The sequence below is a fragment of the Setaria viridis genome, chromosome 2 (assembly GCF_005286985.2).
Source record: "Setaria viridis chromosome 2, Setaria_viridis_v4.0, whole genome shotgun sequence".
Classification (NCBI taxonomy): Eukaryota; Viridiplantae; Streptophyta; class Magnoliopsida; order Poales; family Poaceae; genus Setaria; species Setaria viridis.
Genome location: NC_048264.2, coordinates 14,347,137 through 14,367,218, shown reverse-complemented (window position 1 = coordinate 14,367,218; position 20,082 = coordinate 14,347,137). Strand labels below are relative to the sequence as shown.

The following is a 20,082-nucleotide window of genomic DNA, read 5'->3' as shown; positions in this document are numbered from 1 at the left end:
ATGTATAGACATGGCCCGAGTACTCCTACTCAGCCCAATAGTCGGTAGCGGCCTCTAGCAAGACGTGCCAACTCCTATACGTACACGAAGATCATATCAGACGAACCATCACAACATTATATACATGCTATTCCCTTTGCCTCACGATATTTGGTCTAGCTTCAAGCCGACCGCTCTTTCTCGATCCTGTGATTCGGAATCCCTTTGTAGGTTAACTCTTAACCGTACGTAGCATGGCCATGTATTTTCGGATCCGATCACTCGAGGGGCCCAGAGATATCACTCTCAATCAGAGAGGGGCAAATCCCATCTTGATTGACCATGTCTCATAGCATGCTTCTTGACAAACCCGAAAGCTACCTTTATAACTACCCTGTTACAGCGTAGCGTTTGATAGCCCATAAGTAAGTCAATCCACATCTTGAATACATGCGACAATCTCAGGTCTAAGGACAGAGCGTATATGTTGTTTAAAAAAGAGAACTACTTCTCGTGTTTGGTCAGTTCTAGCACATGTCTCCACATGTGCCCACATTATTAGTTCAACATCTCCATGTCCATGACTTGTGAAACATAGTCATCAACTAATACATGTGCTAGTCTAATATTCATGTGTGTCCTCACATGAACTCCAACTAGGGACAACTTTAGAATAACCATACAAGTAAAGAGTTTCACACACAATTCACATAATTGCAAATCAATTCAAGTAGCCTTTAATGGATATTCAAGGAACACAACATAAATCATGGATATGAATGGAATATCATCATCTCTATGATTGCCTCTAGGGCATACCTCCAACAAATTCTCTTTGGTTCCGAAAGTGACTGGGAGGACTACTTGTCCGAGAGCTATGGCTGTGTTGCCTAGAAAAATCCCATAGAAGCAAGAGTTCGTAGGGGTGAGCATCTCCATGATGTTGAGGCCCATCTTTGCAAAGTCTTGGCGAACAGAACATTGAGGCCGCTACCGTCGTCGATGAGTACCTTGGTAAGTCTGGAGCCTGCAACGACTGTGTCCAGGATGAGAGGCAATTGACCTGGCTCTGAGAAGTTTGTCCATTGATCCTTCCTGGGTGATCTGAACTTCAGACCACTTGAGTGGTGTAGGAACGACAGGTTCGATGGACATAATCTCCCTTAAGACTAGTTTCTGTGATCGGTTGGAGGTGGTGCTCGGAATTCCGCCAAAGATGACATTGATGGTCTTGGATGGAGTTTGGAACTTGCTTTCACCATCTTCACCTTCATCTACCTTGGTTTTTCCCTTGTCGTTGGTACTCGAGGGTTCTGGTAGATCCTTTATGACTCTGCGTAGGCTGTAGCAGTCTATCACCACATGCTTGTGGTATGGGTGCCATGGGCACTGCTTTTTCAAGAGCTCACTAAAAGCAGGCCTGTCTTCGTGTCTGTTGGATCCTTTCTTGGTTGAGTGAGATATTGCTGTGACGGTATTATCTGGCTTGCGTTTGCGATTCTGACCTCCTGAGTATTTATTTCGGTGGTCGCTGTTGCGGTTCTTGTCGTGATCTTGACCATTGCCTTGATTATTATTATGCTGGTTTCGATTGTGATTCGACTTGAACCTCTCAATTTCTTTATCTTCTTCATCCGCCCAGGATTGAGCCATAATCTTAAGTGATTTGATGTCCTGGGGGCGTCGCCTGCCAAAGTCTTGGAACATACGTCGATCGTAGAGACCGTTCTAGAAACAATCAATTACGTCTTGCTCCGAGATGTCCACGATGGTGGCCTTCTTGTCGAAGAAACGACGTAGGTAACTTCTCAAAGTTTCATCCCATCCTTGTTTGACTTGTGCCAAGTCAATACTGTTGCCTGGACGAGACATAGCTCCCGCGTAGTTGTTGGTGAATGCCTTTTTTAAGTCTTCCCATGAATCGATTGAATTTGGCTTCAAAGACTCAAGCCAAGTTAGTGGTGCGGTTTCCATGCATATGGAGAAATAGATGACCTTAGTGTCATTGGTGCCCCATATAGCTTGGACTGATAATTAGTAACATCGTAGCTATTGAACTAGATCTTGCTTGCCATCGTATTTTGAAATGCCCAAAGGTTTGAATTTCTCAGGCAAGATAGTCCTTCTAACCCGGTTAGTAAAAGCGGGGAAACTATTGTTGTTGTCTCCTCTGTAGTCAGCTTCGACTTCGCGTTCGTGACGCCGTTCGTCAATAATGTTACGAGCATCGCGGTTGCTATTTATCTTCTATTGCATGTCTCCAATTGGTTGTGAGGGTTGGGGATCAGCTCTGTGGTGGCGTCTGCCTCCCGCGGAGGCTGTCTGACTACCCTCAGGTACATCTCTGTGTTGTTGTGCTCCTCCGCCTACATCTCGATTTTGCCTGTGGCCTTTGGTTGTATCCCGATACTATCCAGCATCATCATATAGTCGAGCGGATGGTCTTGCATGGTCTCTCTAACTACTGCCATGCTTACTACGCATCGACGGGGTATGTGATACTGAGGGAATCAAGTTCTGCCTGTCGAGTAGTTCATAACATCGTTCCGCTAACTTTGATAGTATTGCGGTGTATTTGTCTTGTGGCATGGCATGAGTGATGAGGTTGATGGAGGCGACAGTAGCGAGAGGCATTCGATGTTGCCACCCTTAAATTGCTTCAAAAGCTTTGTCTAGGTTCATGATCGGGAGTTGTGCTGCCAATTGCCTATGACTCTCTGCTCTCGATGTATTCCTTGCTCGCCGTCAGGTTCTCTAACCTTCAGTTTCTTCCCCAGCGACGTTGGCAGAGAGCTCATCCTGTGAAACGTCGTCTGGGTGATGTTCCCGTTAAGGATTGCTCTCCGATTGTGGTTGCTTGTCGTCCTCGCTGTTGCCTGCGGTGATAGGGGCAAAGAGTTCTCTTTCTGGAGAGTAGCTACCGGAGCTTGAGGTGATGACTTCCGTAGAGCCACCGTCTTCACGGATGGGAGACAAGGGTGTTCCCTCCTGGTATGGGAGAACGTTGAGGTGGGCGATGAGGCGTGACTCGTTGTCCTAAGCAAGAAAAGATGGCTTCATGCCTGGCTAGTAGACAAATTTGCCTTGTGGAGTTGAAGTGATCACCAGGCCCTACTGCGGACCTGATAAAGGAGTTTCTTTGATGGAGGCTGAGTAGAATTCGAAGTCACAGTCTTCCAACGTGTCCAAATAGGATTTCAATGTGGACAGGTTTGTTTGCTGGACCGAAACCGCGTTACGGAGCCCGAACGGAAATTGGCTCGGAGTTTGATTTGATTTGCACGATAGCTAGGATGCTGGCTCGTGGAAACCAATCTGAGTAGGAGTAGAATTCGAGTTGTACTCGGAGTTGTTTCTGGTGAGATCGAAAAATTTGTTGAATTTCTCGATGAAATCCTCCGTAGCTTGATGATGGAGGTTGATGTCGCGGAGCTTCTTCTCTGGAGCCTCCGCAATGTAGCGGTGGAAACTTCCAGCGCTATCTGCGATGCAGACCTTAGAGCTGAAGATGAACGTCACGCTCGCTCCGAACACGACTACGGGCTTGGTGATGACTTGGGCCATCGAACTCGCAAGGGAAATTCTGGCGACTGCCCCTACCTGGCGCGCCAGTTGTCGGTGTTTTAACTCGGCAACCTACCAAGGGAGTACCCGAGGTAGAGTTTTGGTTGGTGGGTGTTGCTGAAAGTAGGAGCTCGATGGTATACGTAGGCACGCAATTTAGATAGGTTCGGGTCGCTAGATCGCGTAATACCCTACACCCTGTGTGTTTGTTTGCTTGTATTGGGTTGAACTTGTTTCGAGGGGGTCCCTGCCCACCCTTATATATGGGGGGAGCAGGGTTACAGGTCAGTTGTCTTACAAGAGTACTAGTCGGATTCGACTAGAGAGTCCTACTCTAATTGCTACGAGTAGTTTCCTTGTCCTCGACAAGTTCCTTATATTCCAGGTAGACTATGCGGTCCTGCACCATTGTCTCCATTTCTTGATACATCTTGGTGTACATCCCCATACGCGGATCTGTCCAAACCTTCTAGTGAACCCATAGATTAATGTACGATAGTCTGTAACCTTCTCCAATTGCTGCTGAAGCTCCTCAGTAGCAAATTGCTCTAGCCTCTCACGGATTTCAGTATTACGATCAAACTCTGCTTTCTTTCTTCTCCATGGATGGTTAGTTGGAAGGAAACAACAGTGGCCAATATAACATATCTTGTTCTTCAATCTCCTTGAGCAAGGATCCATGTCACAACGCACACAGGTATAATAACCTTTCATGACTCAGCCCGCCAATGTGTTCAGTGCTAGATAATCATGCATGCACCAATAACCGCAGCATGCAGTTTAAAGGACTGATGACTACAAGCATCGTTTGCATTGACAGACTTCCAAACGTCCAACAGCTCATTTACGAGATGTTGCAAAAAGACATCAAAATCCTTTGATGGAGATCTCGACCAAGGGATCAATAATGCCATCTTGAAGTTTAATTTATCCATGCATACCTATGGTGGCATGTTATACGACACAAATGGTCTGGGGTAATCTTACCGAAAGGGCAAGAGGGGCGGCAGTTGATGGGGTATTATCTTGGTCCTGTTGGGAAGTGGGCTTTGCTAAGACACTAAACCCACTAGAGAGGGTTTATGCTCTACTACTGCTTCGGAAATCTTAGCGGGTTACCACTTACTAAGAAATCTTTGTAAAGGCCTCGTAGCATCCCTATGCAATCACACCTCGGAAGTGTGGTATTGTGCCTGATCAGCACAACATGGTTGGGCCCAAAGTTCTCTGACTTTTACACGACTTATGGGTAAATATGTACAACCTCTGCAGAATGTAAACTGATATATCAGCCATGCTCACGGTTAAGAGCGGCCTGGACCCTCACATGATTAATTAAACTTGAAGATGGATTAAATCATTATTCCGGTTAACTCCTATGGCCTTACTGAGTACCAACCATAAGTGTACTCACCCTTGCTCACTGCTACTCAGAAGAAGAACATACCATGAAGATGTTGTGAAGATGCTACTGAGTTCTAGGCGTACGCAACCCCTAGTTGAGTGCCCGTGAAGTTTGGAGCCTCCATTTCCAGAGTTTAAGCTGTGTCTCTCCGAAAGTCTTGTAAGTCTTTTTGTATTTTTTTTACATGATACTGTTCCTGTTATTCACTTATAGCGTCACTATATGTGTTATATGTATGAAACTTGATCCTGGTATTAATATAGGCAATACTTGGTTTTGTTTTAAAACCGGATGCGACAAATCAGCCCTCCTCCCTCTCGTAGCCAATACCTGGGTACGCCCCTGCCGATATCCATGTTTCTGTCTCTCAATATTCATATACAACTTGATTGAAGCGATCAGTAGGCTTTCAAACTTGGTTTAGGGGATGGGAGAAAATAAATTTCTGTTTACTTATTTAGGACTGACACTGTAATTCTCGTTGTTGTATGTGCACAACAAATTTCCTACTATCTCGGTTCTATTCGCAAAGCTCTTTTCATAATCCTCAGTTCGAAGTACATATCCTGTTCATTGATGTGTTTTTTTGTTTATCTTACTGACCTGAGTTACACTTTTCAGATGGATTAATTCAACTAGTACGGCTTACAAAATTTCTCCAGATATATGCGTTTTCAGATCAACAGCTAATAACCCGTGCATGTGCACGGCTCCTAGTTTAAATAGGTGTCCTCGCAGCCCAGATCATATCGCTTGGCGCCATCATGATGAGGCACAAGGGTGAGGCATGCCCGCTAGGACGGCGGGTCAGCGCATGCCCCCACGCTCTACGCTCGACTGGTTGACACCACTGCCCACATAAGAGAAGAGCTCGTGAGAGGGAGCCAGGCTGTCCCGGGCAGACCTATCCGTAGCTCTGTTTGAAACATCTTGCGTAAAATGAAAGACTATACAAATACAACTATGGTACTGTTAATTAAACTTGACCATCATTAAGGTGAGAGAGAAAAATATAGTATTATGGGATTTGATGGTCATTGAAAAGCCCTCTCGATTGTTAGGTGAGTGTTATAGGTCATATAAACCGTCGATCGTTCCGGGAACGATAAGCTAAGGATAGGCTAATTTCGTACGTAGCCGCAGTTGCTTTTGAAGAGTGCATTTGTTCTGTTGCACCAAAATTTCTCTTAAATTCATGTCAAATTCTTAGCCAATAAATAAGAAGCTGATTTACAATTTTCCGATTTCAGTAGGTATACCCAAGATTTTCCGTTAAAAATAATATCATTTTAAAAAATCCCCGGCCAACGCTGTTACTCATCGGAGTCATCGGTCATCAGCAGCTCAGCACCGCAACAGCAGGAACCTAGCCCAACTGGTGACAGGTGGGGCCTACCTAATTTAGCGTCAAAATCAAAATCACTTCCAGTCTTGGTTTGGTTCACTTGCTTAAATTTAAGCACCCGTCACATCGAATGTTTAGATACTAATTAGGAGTATTAAACGTAGAGTATTTACAAAACCGATTACATAAGTGGAGGCTAAACGGCGAGACGAATCTATTAAACCTAATTAGTTCATGATTTGACAATGTGTTGCTACAGTAAACATTTGCTAATGATGGATTAATTAGGTTTAATAGATTTGTCTCTCTGTTTAGCCTCCACTTATGTAATGAGTTTTATAAATAGTCTACGTTTAATACTCATTAGTATCTAAACATTGATGTGACACTTGCTTAAAAATAAGCAAAGGAATCAAACGAGCCCAGAGTCGGACTCGGACTCGGACTCGGAGCCAGCCAGACATGAGGATATGGTGGCGCCGCCCGTACGCCTCCGCCGCCTTCCTCCGCCGCCACCGCATCTATGCAATACAAATCCAAATCCTCGGATCCAATCTCAAATCATCCGCGAAACAATTCTCTCGGCAACCTAGATCGCCCGCATCGCGTTCAATTCCTCCCAGCAACCACCGCAAAGGAGAGCCTTGCTCCCAGCAACCACAGCAGATCCGGCGAACGAGATGCTCTGCCTCCCCTCCTCCTCCGCGTTCCGGCCGGCCGATCCGGCGGCGCGTGGCGCCATGGCTTCGCAGCAGGAGCGCCAGAGCTTTCCTCACGCCTCCACTGCAGCTCGAGGCATGCTCAGCTTCTCCTCCGCCGCACCGTCCGGGCCGGCAGATCCGGCGGCGCGCGGCGCCATGGCGGCGCAGCAGCAGGACTTCCGCATGCGGGAGTTCGACTATTTCGTCGTCGTCGACTTCGAGGCTACCTGTGAGAAGGATTCGCGCATCTACCCGCAGGAAATCATCGAATTTCCTGCGGTCCTCGTCGACGCCGCCACCGGCGGCCTGCTCTCCTCGTTCCGCACCTATGTGAAGCCGCGGCACCACCCGGTCCTCACCGCTTTCTGCTCCGAGCTGACGGGGATTCAGCAAGAGCAGGTCGACGGCGGCGTGGATCTTGCAACGGCGCTGGCCTTGCACGACAAGTGGCTGGCGGCGGCGGGCGTCGCCAAGAACCGTCTCGCCATCGTCACCTGGGGTGATTGGGACTGCCGGACGATGCTGAAGTTCGAATGCAATTTCAAGAACATCTCCAAGCCATCGTATTTCAACCAGTGGGTTAACCTCCGGATCCCCTTCGAGACCGCGTTTGGCGCTGGGCGGCGCAACCTGCAAGAAGCTGTCCGGGAGGCGGGTCTGCAGTGGGATGGCCGCCTCCACTGCGGGCTCGATGACGCCCGCAACACAGCGCGTCTCCTTGTCGAGCTGATGCGGCGGGGAGTCCGTATCTCCATAACCGGCTCTCTGGTGCCACCGCCTCTGCCAGAGCCAGAGCCAGAGCCGGAGCCGGAGCCGGAACTCCAACATCAGGTACAGCTTTCACCAGCGAATCGCAACTTAAGCTGGTGTGATGATGGTGCTGCTACTACTGACTGCTTCTACTGCTACTGTGGTGTTCCTATCAGAGGCGGTGTGGTGACCACACCAGGACCAATGCACGGACGATTCTTCTTCGCTTGTGGGAACTGGATGCCGACATGTCGTTTCTTCCTCTGGGCTGCCTGATTGCCGGCCATCTGGACTCCATCGCATCATCGGCGTTAAGGTTAGCTAGTTACTACTCACTTATACACACACATGGAGTGCATGCTTAGTTAGTGCTCAGGTAGGTACCGCACTTGCTCAGGAGTTCATGCTCTGTGAATCTGTGTGAACCAGTTAGAATTTTTTACGGTCGGTAGCAGTGTCTCTGGGGTCTTGGAGGGCAAATCCTGTTGAGGATAGGTGCTTGCAATGAAGCTTGGGCTAGTGTGCAACTCCTGGATGAAACGAACAGTTTTCATACATAATTTCTAAAAAGTTTGATTTTCCTCTTTACTGATCATTGAAAAATTGATCTCCCAATTCTACCAATTTCCTGTAAGTGAGATGATTTGAAAGTCAGGATGAAGCGTAAAATGCAGCCATTGTTAATAAGTTAATAAATTGACATGGTGATGAAACTTGACCCTTTCTGTTTCGTTTTACTGAATAACCATATAATGAAACTTGACCCTTTCTGTTTCATTTTACTCTCTAAAATAGCTTCTTGTGAGATAGGAGTATGTGACTTGTACAGTTGCCACCACACTTTTCTTCAGTACCAGATTTAAGCTATCTTACTAATCCTTTATGATAATCTCCTGAATCTTCTGAACTAGTTTGTAACTCGTGGATGAAACTAACAGTTTTTCTTACATAATAAATCATTAGAGCTAACTTCTAAAAGTTTGATTTTTCTCTTTATCGATCATTGAAAAATTGATCTCCTGTTTCCACCACTTGCCTGAAATTTAGATGATTTGAAAGTCAGATAGGATGGAGCGTAAAATGCACCCATTGTCAATAAGTTAATAAATTCACATGGTATGGAAAATGCAACAATTGCTAAAAGCGTTGTTCTTATACCACTTGGAACATAGCAGATAAGAAGAACTAAAAAAGAACCGAATTCTGAGCCCTTGATCGTTGTGAGTTAACCTTAGGATCATTTTTTTTTGTTTGTCTGTTTGTGGGTGGGGTGGGGGGTAGACCGGTGGAGTCTGTTGAATACCTACCGTGTAAAATACTTCTGGTTCACCTAGATTGACTGAGCACCTGCATGTGGTTTCGCGGTATCCTGAGTTTTTTTTGAAAACTCCTGTGTGTGTGTGGTGAGGTATCTAGGATATGACTACATCATCTTCAATGTAATCTAGTTCGTATCTGGTCTTCAATGTAATCTAGTTTTTATCTTGGCTTCAATGTAATTGAGTTCTTACCAAATGTAATCGAGTTGTTAATATAATCAAGTTCTTCCCTTTTCTTCAATGTAATGGAGTTCTTCTGCGTAATAAACTTTATATGGAAGTGAATGGAGATTGTTTTTCCCGAGTGTCTGCAAATATTGTTCTGTCCAAGCCATTTTACCTGGTGGCAGTTTAAATAGCTTTGGTAACTTGCAAATTGCATGGCAAACCTATTCTTTGTTTTCTGCTTTGATGCGCTCACATCCGATTCCAAGCTTCGCACACCGGGAACAGGTCTTTCGATTGGCAAAGGATTAACCATTAGCATTTATGTGTCTGTAAAAATTCAGTTCAATTCATCTGGTTATGCAAATTCTGAATCATGAGGTTGAAAATTTATGGAGGCATACGTCAGAAACAGCTCTTGCCGCATCGTGAACAGTTAAGATAGCCAGACCTGGAAGGTTTTTGTTGGTGCTGAACAAAACGGCAGCTGAGAGCGAGAACATGTTTGGTTCCTGCAGCAAGGCTGACGTCACCTTGCCAAAACGAGATTTATGGAGCAAGCAGGACATTCGGATTGGGAACAGATCCTCTGGTATGTCAGAGGGATGTTGAAGCCGCAGGTCCCTCATTGCCCATCCAAATTGCAGGCAGTGACGCCGCAGAAAACAGGGTGGAGCTGTAGGCCCAGGAGCATGGAGGGAAAACGGCGTGAGGCCAATGGAAAAGGGCGCAGAGGAATTGATTGCCGGAAGGGATGACCTTCTCTGCTCTTCTATCTTGTATGTAAGTCTTCTGCTCTACCTTCTCCTGCTGTCTTCAGCATGAATGGCTCACTGGTATTGATATAACTTCCATCATCAGATTGCTTTGAACTTGATCGAGCTTCCCCTTTCCTCATGAAAGAAGCAGCCAGTTGAAGTTGTATTATGTAGTATTGGGATGGAAGACGAGGCAAAACTGAGCACCATGATTCCAATACGTAAGTAATACAACCCGACTCTGTTATTTATTATGTGACATCAAATGGATATTAGTTGTTTCAATCCCATGTACTGCTATTCCTTGCTTGTGCTCTGCAATTGCACGTCTCCTGCTCATGTTATTTTTCTGTTGCAGAGCTACGCTACGGCTCCTATCAGCTGTCCAAGCAATGGTGAGTATGTAAGCCCTTTAGTACTACTACACCATCCACTTTGTATTGCAAGTTCGACATGTCTGTAATTACAACTATGTGGTATTCAGAATGGCACATTGCAGCAGTGCGAAGTGGCCTCTTGTAGGCCAGTCTTGCATAGGTGCTAGTATTAGTTTGCATTAGTTCAGTTTTTTTGGATCTTATGTAAGGTAGTCATTTGCAGTAGTTATTTGATATAGGCGCTGAGATCTTGAGTTTCATAGAAATATTTATTTGAGAAAGGTTTCATCATCAGTCCCAAATGATGTAAACAATAAATTCAGAGCCGCTTTGAGGTTTACCCTGATTGGTATATTCATTGTGTTGCAACTGGATTTGGATTGCTCACTACTGCATATAGAATAACATGGTTATTAGAGGGTTACATGGTTGTTGCTGAAACTGTGGCAGCAAAAGAATACCTTTTATCTATTTGTCAACAAGTCAAATATGGACAACACATACTGATTAAATTGGAATAATAAAGGTTGAAAAAAATTGCTTCCTCCTCTCTGTTGATTTAACACACTGTACTGTTGTTTTTCAGTCCTTATGTTAACAAAAACTCGACCACAAGAGGAGACTCCCCCCGAGCTTTGTTCTAAGAAGGTGCCGTGCTTCGAATCCGGGTCGGGACAGGAGTTTCATCGACTCCTGGAGTTCAACGCTCTAACTGGTCCTCCGCGAGAAGCTTGGCAGTATGCCAGCATGTCCTTATGTCAACACAAGTAGGATTAGCTAGCTGGCTGCAATTGACTAATTAGCCCAGCTGATTTATCAAATTAATTGAAAAACAATAATTTCCTTGTGCATGTTAGGTTTAAAATATCATTTTCCTGCTACAACAATGAGTGATAGTCTCAGAAAGCTCGATGTAAGATTACCTGCACAAAAATACAGACATCAATTTATTTTTTTTATCATTGATGGTCTAATACTGCATGTTTGCTTTGATTACCACGTCGACTGGTTGTGGCAAGTTGCCTGTTCGTTGCTGCATTGCTGCAGGATGGCCGCCCGGTGGCGTGGCCTCTTCATGTCCAGGTCTGCGCGTGTCAATGGAAAAAAAGGTAAGAAATCCCAACCGGTGCCTGCTTCCTTCTAAATTATCCCAATTATTTTTGTTCCTTTCAAGCATTGAAGTGTTCAAGTGAAATTGCAAGTTAGAGGAAAATTTAAGCTTAGTGGGACTTAGTTGTGCTATTTCTTTAGCATGTGTGATAATATGTGATTGAAATTTGAATCAGCTATGATTGACAAGTAATTGATGGAAGAATTTATAAGAGGACATTGCAGATAGTGACAACAATGATTTCATGTCTAGAGGAAATGAAGAATGCCATTCTATATTTTTCCTTTGGGGAAATTTAGTACTGTGGTATTGTATTTCATATACTACCTCATTCTTAAATATATGACACCATTGACTTTGTTTCATTCGTTTGACTATTCATCTTTTCTCCAAATATTTTTACAAATAGATAAATCTACATGTTAAATCTAAAGTACTTTAGACAATAGACATAATGGTACTCATTTTACTTTATTTAACTAATTCATTAAATAGATGTTGGTTAAAGTTGGAACAAAAAGTCAACAACATCATATATTTAAGAACGGAGTGAGTATAAAATAAATAAATAAATAAAGTGTTACAGTAGCGTAGTGGAGCACAAAACCACAAAAAGGCCAAGTGAAGGAGAGAAGAGAGAGGTCAGAGAAACAACTTTACAGAAGGCTATTCGGCCAGATGGATACATTTACGACTAAAAGGACTAAATCTGTGCAGGTGAATCTTTACAGTATCCAGAAAGCAAATTTTCCAAGATCTGAATGGAGACTAAGGTCTTTTGAAGATTTGTTCATTTCTCTGTTTCCAAATTTCATGCTGAGATAGTGAAGATTTTCATGAAAAATTGGTGCTGACATTCATCTTAGCTTTCTTAATTGTAGCAAAGAATCTGGTAGTGATCCCATGATATACCAACGAAGTTCCAACATCTACTGCTGAAAGGACATTCAAAGAACAGGTGATATGTGGTTTCCTCTAGATTTAGGTTGCATAGCATGCAGTGACAATTTTCCCCATCAATCTTGTAGTTTCTTCTTCTTAGTAGTTTCTGGAACTCAGTCTATCTTTGAAGATTAGCCACATGAAGATTTTTAGCTTTTTGGTCATTTTAGCTTTCAAGATCCAATCGAAAGGAGTTCGAGGTGTAATAGATCTGAATGATAGCAGATAATACTTTCTTGAAGAGTAATTTCTATTCCCCAAACTGTATTGCCAACTGTCTGTTTCATTGCTTTGCTGCTGTATTTGTTCAACTTTGCTTTGCAAAATTTGCAGTTCCTCCGATGCCTGCTGGGATAGTGTTATATGAAAGTGTATCTGTGGAGTGCTATCTGCCAGAAACGGAGCATATTTTTTTTTTGTAAAGGAGAATAATCTAGGTAGTTGATCCCTAAGATAAGATCCATTCCAAACATCATTCCACATCAGTATTGCCAGTTGGATGCTTTATTTTCCCTATGGAGATCATCTTTTATCTATGATCTTTACTAACAATATTATAGTGGCTTATTAATTTGGTAAAAATTGCCTGGTGCATTGTTATTTAGACAATGTTGCTTTAAGACGGTATTTTGTTATGTTTGCGATAAAGTACCATACCCTTCCTGGCTAACTGGAACCTCTTAATTTCTTTTCATGAAATCAAGGAGCATATAGTCACTAACAATTAAGCGACATATAGACATATATGAATATATGATGTTTAGTCCGAATTATGAATAAATGAAATTTCTGGAGCAGAACATAGGCCACTACCGATATCCCATGGCGGATCCAGGACCCGGGCTGCCTAGGCTGCAGCCTGGATCAAAGGCTTGAAAAACAATGGAGATACAAGAAAAATTATACAAATGATAGATGTGCAAAACACTTGATCTTCGATATCTCGTGGCGGATCCAGGACCCGGGCTGCCTAGGCTGCAGCCTGGATCAAAGGATTGAAAAACAATGGAGATATAAGAAAAAATATACAAATGATAGATGTGCAAAACACTTGATCTTGTATTAAGCTCGGATCATGTCACACCTTGAAATTTTTGAATTTTAGGATGTGATTAAAAGGAATAATTAAACAATGATTTTCTATAATTTAAAATTTTTGCCAACATATATTTTCTTTACAGGATATTTAGTATAGGAAAAGTAATTGTTTGTTTTTTAGAATTAAATAATGTTGTTCTCTGTCTGTGCATTCATGCTGATGCATCTTGGTGTTTCATAAGTGAAAAAGTTTTAAAAATACGTTTAGACGTTGTCCAAGTTCTTCTGAGATTTTTCCAGTTTTTCTAGAATTTATTCTCCTTTTCCTTGAGCTTAATCCAATTTTTTGGATAGTTCTAGAATACTTTTCATGAGCTCCAAATATTTTATTTGGGTTCCTCGTGTCCCAATCTATCTCTGGGATTTTTCCTAGAATTTTTGGGATTTCCAGAACATTTTCCGTGGTTTTAATGATTTATCTAGAATTTTCTGGATTTATCTTTACACGCGAAATGATTTCTGAAAATAATCTTTCAGTCCTTTTCCTTTGGGCCGAGCCTTGGGCCCGACCCACACCAGCCCAGTAGGCCGTCGGCCTTTTTCTTCTGCCGACCCGACCCAACTCCCTACCTTCCTCTCACTGATTGGTGGGCCCCACCACTCGGGCTTCTCTTCAACCTTCAACTGGCGCCGCCGCTTGAGCTCTAGCGCCCTGGCACCACTCGATCTTCCGTCGCCCCGGCTTCCCGACGCCCCTCGACTCCCCACGACCCTCTGCCTTCTACGCGCAAGCTGCCACCCCCTCGTTTCTCCTCCCTTCGGTCGGAAACTGCCGCTCCACCAACCCGCCGCCATGAATGGCACCGCCGCCACCGCGATTCAAGTCCAGGCACCTCAACTCCCTTCCTCCACCCCTATAAAGCGCCTGCGCCTCCTAGGGCCTCCTGCTGCCGCTTCTCCTTTGTGCCGCCGCGCTAACGCCCCTGCATCGCTCCGCAGCGCCGCCGCCCACATCTCTGACCGCCGTCGGCCAAATCTCGCGCCACCACTCCGGCTGCCGCCACCTCACTCCTTCGCCAAGTGCCACCACACCAAGCCTCCGGCTGCCGCCTAGCGCTAGCCTCGCAGCTGTGTCCCTCGCTCGCCGGCGGTGGACCGCCGGAAGGAGCCCCCCATGGGGTGCGGTTGTCAGGCTTGAACCGTCGGTTGGAGGATTGTAGGAGAAGATAAGGTGTCTTTGCAATAAAGCCCCTGTATAACCTCTTTCTTTGTGTCTTGCACCTTTCATAGAAAAGTCCTCGAAATCTAATCAAGCCTTGACTTTTTGCAGATCTAACCCTAGGTTTTCAGCTTTTCGCAGGTCCTGTTCTCTGAGTCTCGGTAATCTTCTCTGCTAACCCCTGTGTAACGACCTAGATTAACTCAGCCGAGTTTAATCTTAAAGACAAGTCCCCTAATCTGGTTGACTCAGCCTTTCTTGAGCTATACCGGCTAAGTCTGGTTTTCAGCCCAACCTAGCGCCTTAGGGAGGGTTTATCTTTGGTAAGTTGAGCTGAACGTCAAGAAATCCCTTTTTTTTAGAAGTTGGAGAACGAAGTCCCTGCTTTAACTTTGTTAATTGGCCCTTAATCCAATTCGCCTCCGAAAATTCCCAAATCTGCAGTTCAAATCAGCCCCGACCCCTGAAACCCAGCAAACCGCCGTTTTTCTCTAAGTCCCGAAACCAGTGTTCCTCTGAACTTTGGAGCCCTGGATCTCCGCATCCACTGCATTTTTGGACTTGGTCTAATTACAAGAGTTGGGCCTTGGCCTGAGTACTACAACTCTTGTTAAGGGAGTCAAAGTGGTGCAGTTCGGAAATTGGGAGATCAAGATTCTGGAAGATGGACCCAGAAAAGGATCCCATGGATCTATCAGACAAAGAGCGCCAGAGCGCGCGTGCACCCCATTTTAGAGTGTCGTCGCCGCGTGGCGTAACCTCACCGGTGAGCACCGCCTCGCCCAGTCGCCAGCCGCAACAAGATGGATCAGCGCGCCTCTTTCCCAATCGCGCGCAGAAGCGCCTTGCAGACCCCTCCGCCCCATCTCGTCTCGCCCGAGACCTCGCCAGCCGCGCCAGGCGCCCTGCTGCTGCTGCGACCGAAGATTGGCCGCTTCCGCGTCAGTACCGCCTCGCCTCCCGCGCGCATCGCCTCACCCGGATCCCCGGCCGCGCGCCCCAACGCCTTCCGGCCCTCCAGTCACACCTCAGTCGCGCTGTGCACGCGCGCGCCCCGCGATGATACTGCCTTCACCAACCTCCGCGCAGGTAGTGACAACTCCTTTTCCCCCACCTCACCAATCGTGTGCTGCGGCAGAGCCACTAGTCCATGCATGCTCGCGTCACATCGCTCGCCCTGTCACCTCGCCTGCAATGCACCTCTCTCCCTCCTATCCGCCGATACCGAGTCGCTGCACCCAATCCGACGCTTGACGTGACCAGGCACGCGCTCGACCTCGCCAATCCTTCACCCAGCAAAACCACGCTTGCCTAGCGCTGTCTTCCTAGACCAATGCCATAAGATCCTGTCCCCGGAGCTCCGCTTCGCCGACCAATGGAGACGCCCACCAATCGCCGTCGAGGCAGAGCACTCCTTCTCCCTTGATCTTATCCTCGCGTCGCTTGAGCTCGTTCATTTTCGCGCAGCTATAAAAGGGGTACTAGAGCCTCTTACCGAAGTTCCCTTTGCCATCTTTGCCCTCGCCGCACTGATTGCATGGTTTCTTCTCCATTGCACTCGCCACCGCACACTCCTCTCCTTCACGCGCAAGTGCGGCCTCCTGAGCTCTCTGTGGAGCTCCCCTTCCGCCCAACACCCCGTCAGTCACTTCGCCTTCTTCCACGCAGCGCTAGAGCTTGCTTGTTGTCCGCAAGAAGCACCGCCACCGCCGGAACACCGCCGGACCTCGCCGCCACCCGAACCTTAAACGCCCTTCGACGTTCCGCCTGAGCTTGCTTCTTCCTGACCCCCAAGACTTTATCAGTAGGAACAAAAGTAAGCTGCCGACCCCTGCCCGTTTCGCCCGACCCTATCTATTTCGCCCGACCCCTGTCCACCTCGCCCGAGGGCCCGGCTGTATCCTTTTCTTTTGACCGAGGGTATCTATGTAAAATTTCGGGGACTTCTCTGTGTTAAGTCTGAGGACCTCGGTACAGTTATTCCCTAGGTCTAAGGGTCAGATCGTAAGTTTTTCCCGATCCGACTCTTTTATCTTGCTCTAAACCAATAGAAGCTTGGAAAATTCATCCTAAATCGAGGAAAAATTAGAAAAATGTGAAATCACTTGGGTTGGAATCCTCTTTCTGAGTAGAATCCAATAAAATGGGTTTCACACCTTTCCTGTAGTTTTGCTACAATTTTTGGGCTAAATACTTGCAAGTGTTGTTGAAATAACCATCTAAGTGTCTCACCCTCGCATTTGCATTCCGTGTAGAGCTAAACCTCGCTGACGGCATGTACGAGCTGCACCCGGTGCCAAAAGACGGAGTTTTAGCCGAGCTGCCGCCTGCAGGAGCTGAAGCCGAGAGCACCGAAGATCAGTTTGCTTCCACCCCGCTCGAAGGCAAGCCCCGGAGCATAACCCAGTCTTTCTAAACTTGCGCATGCCTTCTATTATATGTATGTGCATTTACGTTCAGGAGTTGTTTGGAACCATAGATGCATGACTTAGATCCCTTTTGATCTGAACACTAGTATAATAGGCCGAGTAGTTGTTGTGCTTAAACAGGACTTGGTAAAAGTTGAGTGATTCCCGGTCACTCGCGAGTTATAGGAGTTGCTTGTTCTCCTTTGTCACCACTATAAGGACGATGGACGGGGCATGGCTCAGTGAACTATTTTGGTGGTCGGTGGATTGCCCCGTCTGTCTACATGAAATTGGTTTAAGGTCGAAAAGTGTTGGTGTTCGTGATCAAGTGTTTGAAAGTACTAGGCCCTGTTTGTATCCGCTTTTCTAGAACTCGCTTATCTGGCAAGCAAGCTTATCTGACAAGCCTGCTGCCTGGAGAATCTGCTGTCTGAATAAGCAGGGTGTTTGGCAATCCTGATTATTTTGTGTCGATTGTCTGTCCAGGTTGGTAAATTGACCTGAATGCCCCTAAGGCTGATAATAGCTCATTTTTATTGTGAATCTGAGGAGAAGACAATAATTGTAATGCCTTTGGAGTATGTTAAATAGAAATTACATTACAACAATATGAAATTCATATGATAGATCGGTCTAGTATGGAAACATCCATCATGGGTACAACAACGAATCACGAAACCATAGCGACAGCAATAGCATCACGCAATGCACCCATATCAATGTCATCTCCTAAAGCACCACCACCACCATCTGTGCTAGGTTGGGTTGGATTACCATCATCTTCCTCAAAATTCTCTTCAAAACGCACGTCATGTACGGCACTATCTCTGATGAAATTGTGAATACAAGCAACTATAATTTTTGACTGCTTGTTAACCGGATAACTGGGCAAATTCAAGAGAATGCGCCATTTCATCTTTAGAACTCCAAATGATCGCTCAATCACATTTCCAAGGGATGAATCTGCATGATTAAACACTTCTTTCAATCCTACCGGATGCTGACTATGCTGCCATTCAGAAACATGATACCTCTGTCCCTTGTAGGGTGCAGGAAATCCTTTTCTATTAGGATATCCAGAGTCAACAAGATAGTACTTGCCTGCATGTTATATTTATATGTTATATCACAATGAGCAAATATTCCCTGAAAAATAAATTGCAACATAACTCGTCCTTACCATCGGGAGGATGTGGAAATTGATCCTTGTATGTGAGAAGCGTGTCCAATAATACACGAGTATCATGGACAGAACCAGGCCAACCAAAGACAACAAATGTGAACCGCGTATCAAAGTCACATACCTCCATGACATTTTGTGAAGGATACCCATGCCGACCAATGTATTTCGGTTGATCAGCTAATGGCACAGTTACGGGTATATGGGTACCATCTATTGCTCCTATGCAATCTTTGAAATGAGGCCAAAACCTTGGTTCTTGTAGTTTAGGATGAATAGTAGAAAATTATGGATCCTTAGGCCTCACAATGTCAACAGCTAATCTCATGATAGATTCAAGAACCTCTTCAAATTTTCTACTCACAATTTCTAATGAGCGATGGAAATTATTCTTGCATTGCCTAAAAGATTGACGTGCACCACAAGCCCATAGAAACATTCCTAGTGCTTCCTTGCTACAAAATTGTCTACTTGATCTCAATCCATAATCTTGCACCAAAGTGTCATGAAGGCTTAAGAAAACTGACCTCCTCATTCTGAACATGTTAAAGCACTCCACTGGATCTTGTAGTTGCAACTCAACTCACTGTATTCCAGTCATCCTTGCTATCGTAGTAGTAATCTTCTTCTTGTGCATACCAGATGATGCCATGTAGTCCAGACCAAGCATTGCCACTATGTAATCATCATCAGTGTCATCAGATTCATCAACATCCATGGTATGAATAGAATCACTGTTGCCTTCACATTCACTAATTGCACTAGAGGTACTCATCAAAACAAATGCAAGCCTGTCAAAAAGCACTAACCAAGTCATCAGATGAATTTTTATTGTTACAACACAACTAATAGAAGGTTCATAGTCTCACACATCATACTTAGAAAATTGAAATTATGTCTCACACAACATAAGAGAAATGAAAGAGAAATGGCACACTAATGCAACACCCTAGTGCTTCTTCCTTATCTCCCAAGCTCTCCTCAGCCAATTCAACCTCCCATTTGGTGTCTTCAATGTAATGAACACATCACGGTTTTCCTTTTTTTGAAGAAGTTGTGTGGCATAGAAGTGCTCATCACTCCCCTCCTCAGCCCTATCGTTAATGACTTGCTCCAACATACTTCCAATCTCATCTCTAACGTGATCAACAACTTATGAAGTAGCTGAATGTTTACTACTTTGAGCTTTCAACTCATATGCATCGACCAACTGCTTCATGCACTGGTCTCTAAAAGTCTTCTTCTTTCCTTTAGGGGAACTAGGAGCCGGCCTTTTTGAAGCCCTCCGCTCAGAACTGGATGGGGCCTTATGTGCCTCCCTATCATTGTTGCCCTCAACATCAACAACATCATGTTCATCAACATCAATGTTTCCATCACCACTTGGAACATATGAAGTTTCATTTGTAACAATGACCGATTCAAACATGATTCGCATCTGATCCTCATATTCAAGTGGAGCTGTTCTGAACCGGAGACAACCTGGCATAGCCTGTAAAATATTACCAAAACAGCATGCTATTATACTCCAATTCAAAAAAAATAAACAACGTGTATGTGAACTATATCTCTAGTATGATTGTTAGTGGGCTCACCATATTTTGTTCTTCCCACCATTCATCGTCAGCCACAATACAACCAGTAACAGGATCTCTTCCCAATCCAGTTGATCTCAAGTTCAAAGTCTTCCATTGGGTATACATTTTTTTCAATATATCCCACCTATTCTTCATTTTACTCTCACCGTATGGTCTTTTAATACGCTCATAAAACTTTCTAAGAAGGTTTGCATATCCTACCGCATTCAAACATTGCTGCGGC

The 20,082-nt window shown here is 45.0% G+C and overlaps 1 protein-coding gene, 1 long non-coding RNA gene and 1 pseudogene across 2 annotated transcripts; 2 read left to right on the top strand and 1 right to left on the bottom strand.

The window, feature by feature from the left end:
- The first annotated feature begins 6,713 nt into the window (after positions 1 to 6,713).
- LOC117844854 (uncharacterized) lies at positions 6,714 to 9,348 on the top strand. Its single transcript, XM_034725663.2, has 2 exons — positions 6,714 to 7,825; positions 7,921 to 9,348. Exons 1-2 carry the CDS (start codon positions 6,974 to 6,976, stop codon positions 8,107 to 8,109), a joined length of 1,041 nt encoding a protein of 346 aa, XP_034581554.1. The 5' UTR covers positions 6,714 to 6,973; the 3' UTR covers positions 8,110 to 9,348.
- Positions 9,349 to 10,018: 670 nt separating this feature from the next.
- LOC117844855 (uncharacterized) lies at positions 10,019 to 12,678 on the top strand. The gene is made up of 3 exons (XR_004637947.2): positions 10,019 to 10,207; positions 10,345 to 10,381; positions 10,950 to 12,678. It is a non-coding gene; the product is annotated as an uncharacterized lncRNA (long non-coding RNA).
- A 2,486-nt stretch (positions 12,679 to 15,164) lies between these two features.
- Positions 15,165 to 19,750, bottom strand: LOC140221834 (uncharacterized; annotated as a pseudogene).
- Between the last annotated feature and the right edge of the window lie 332 nt (positions 19,751 to 20,082).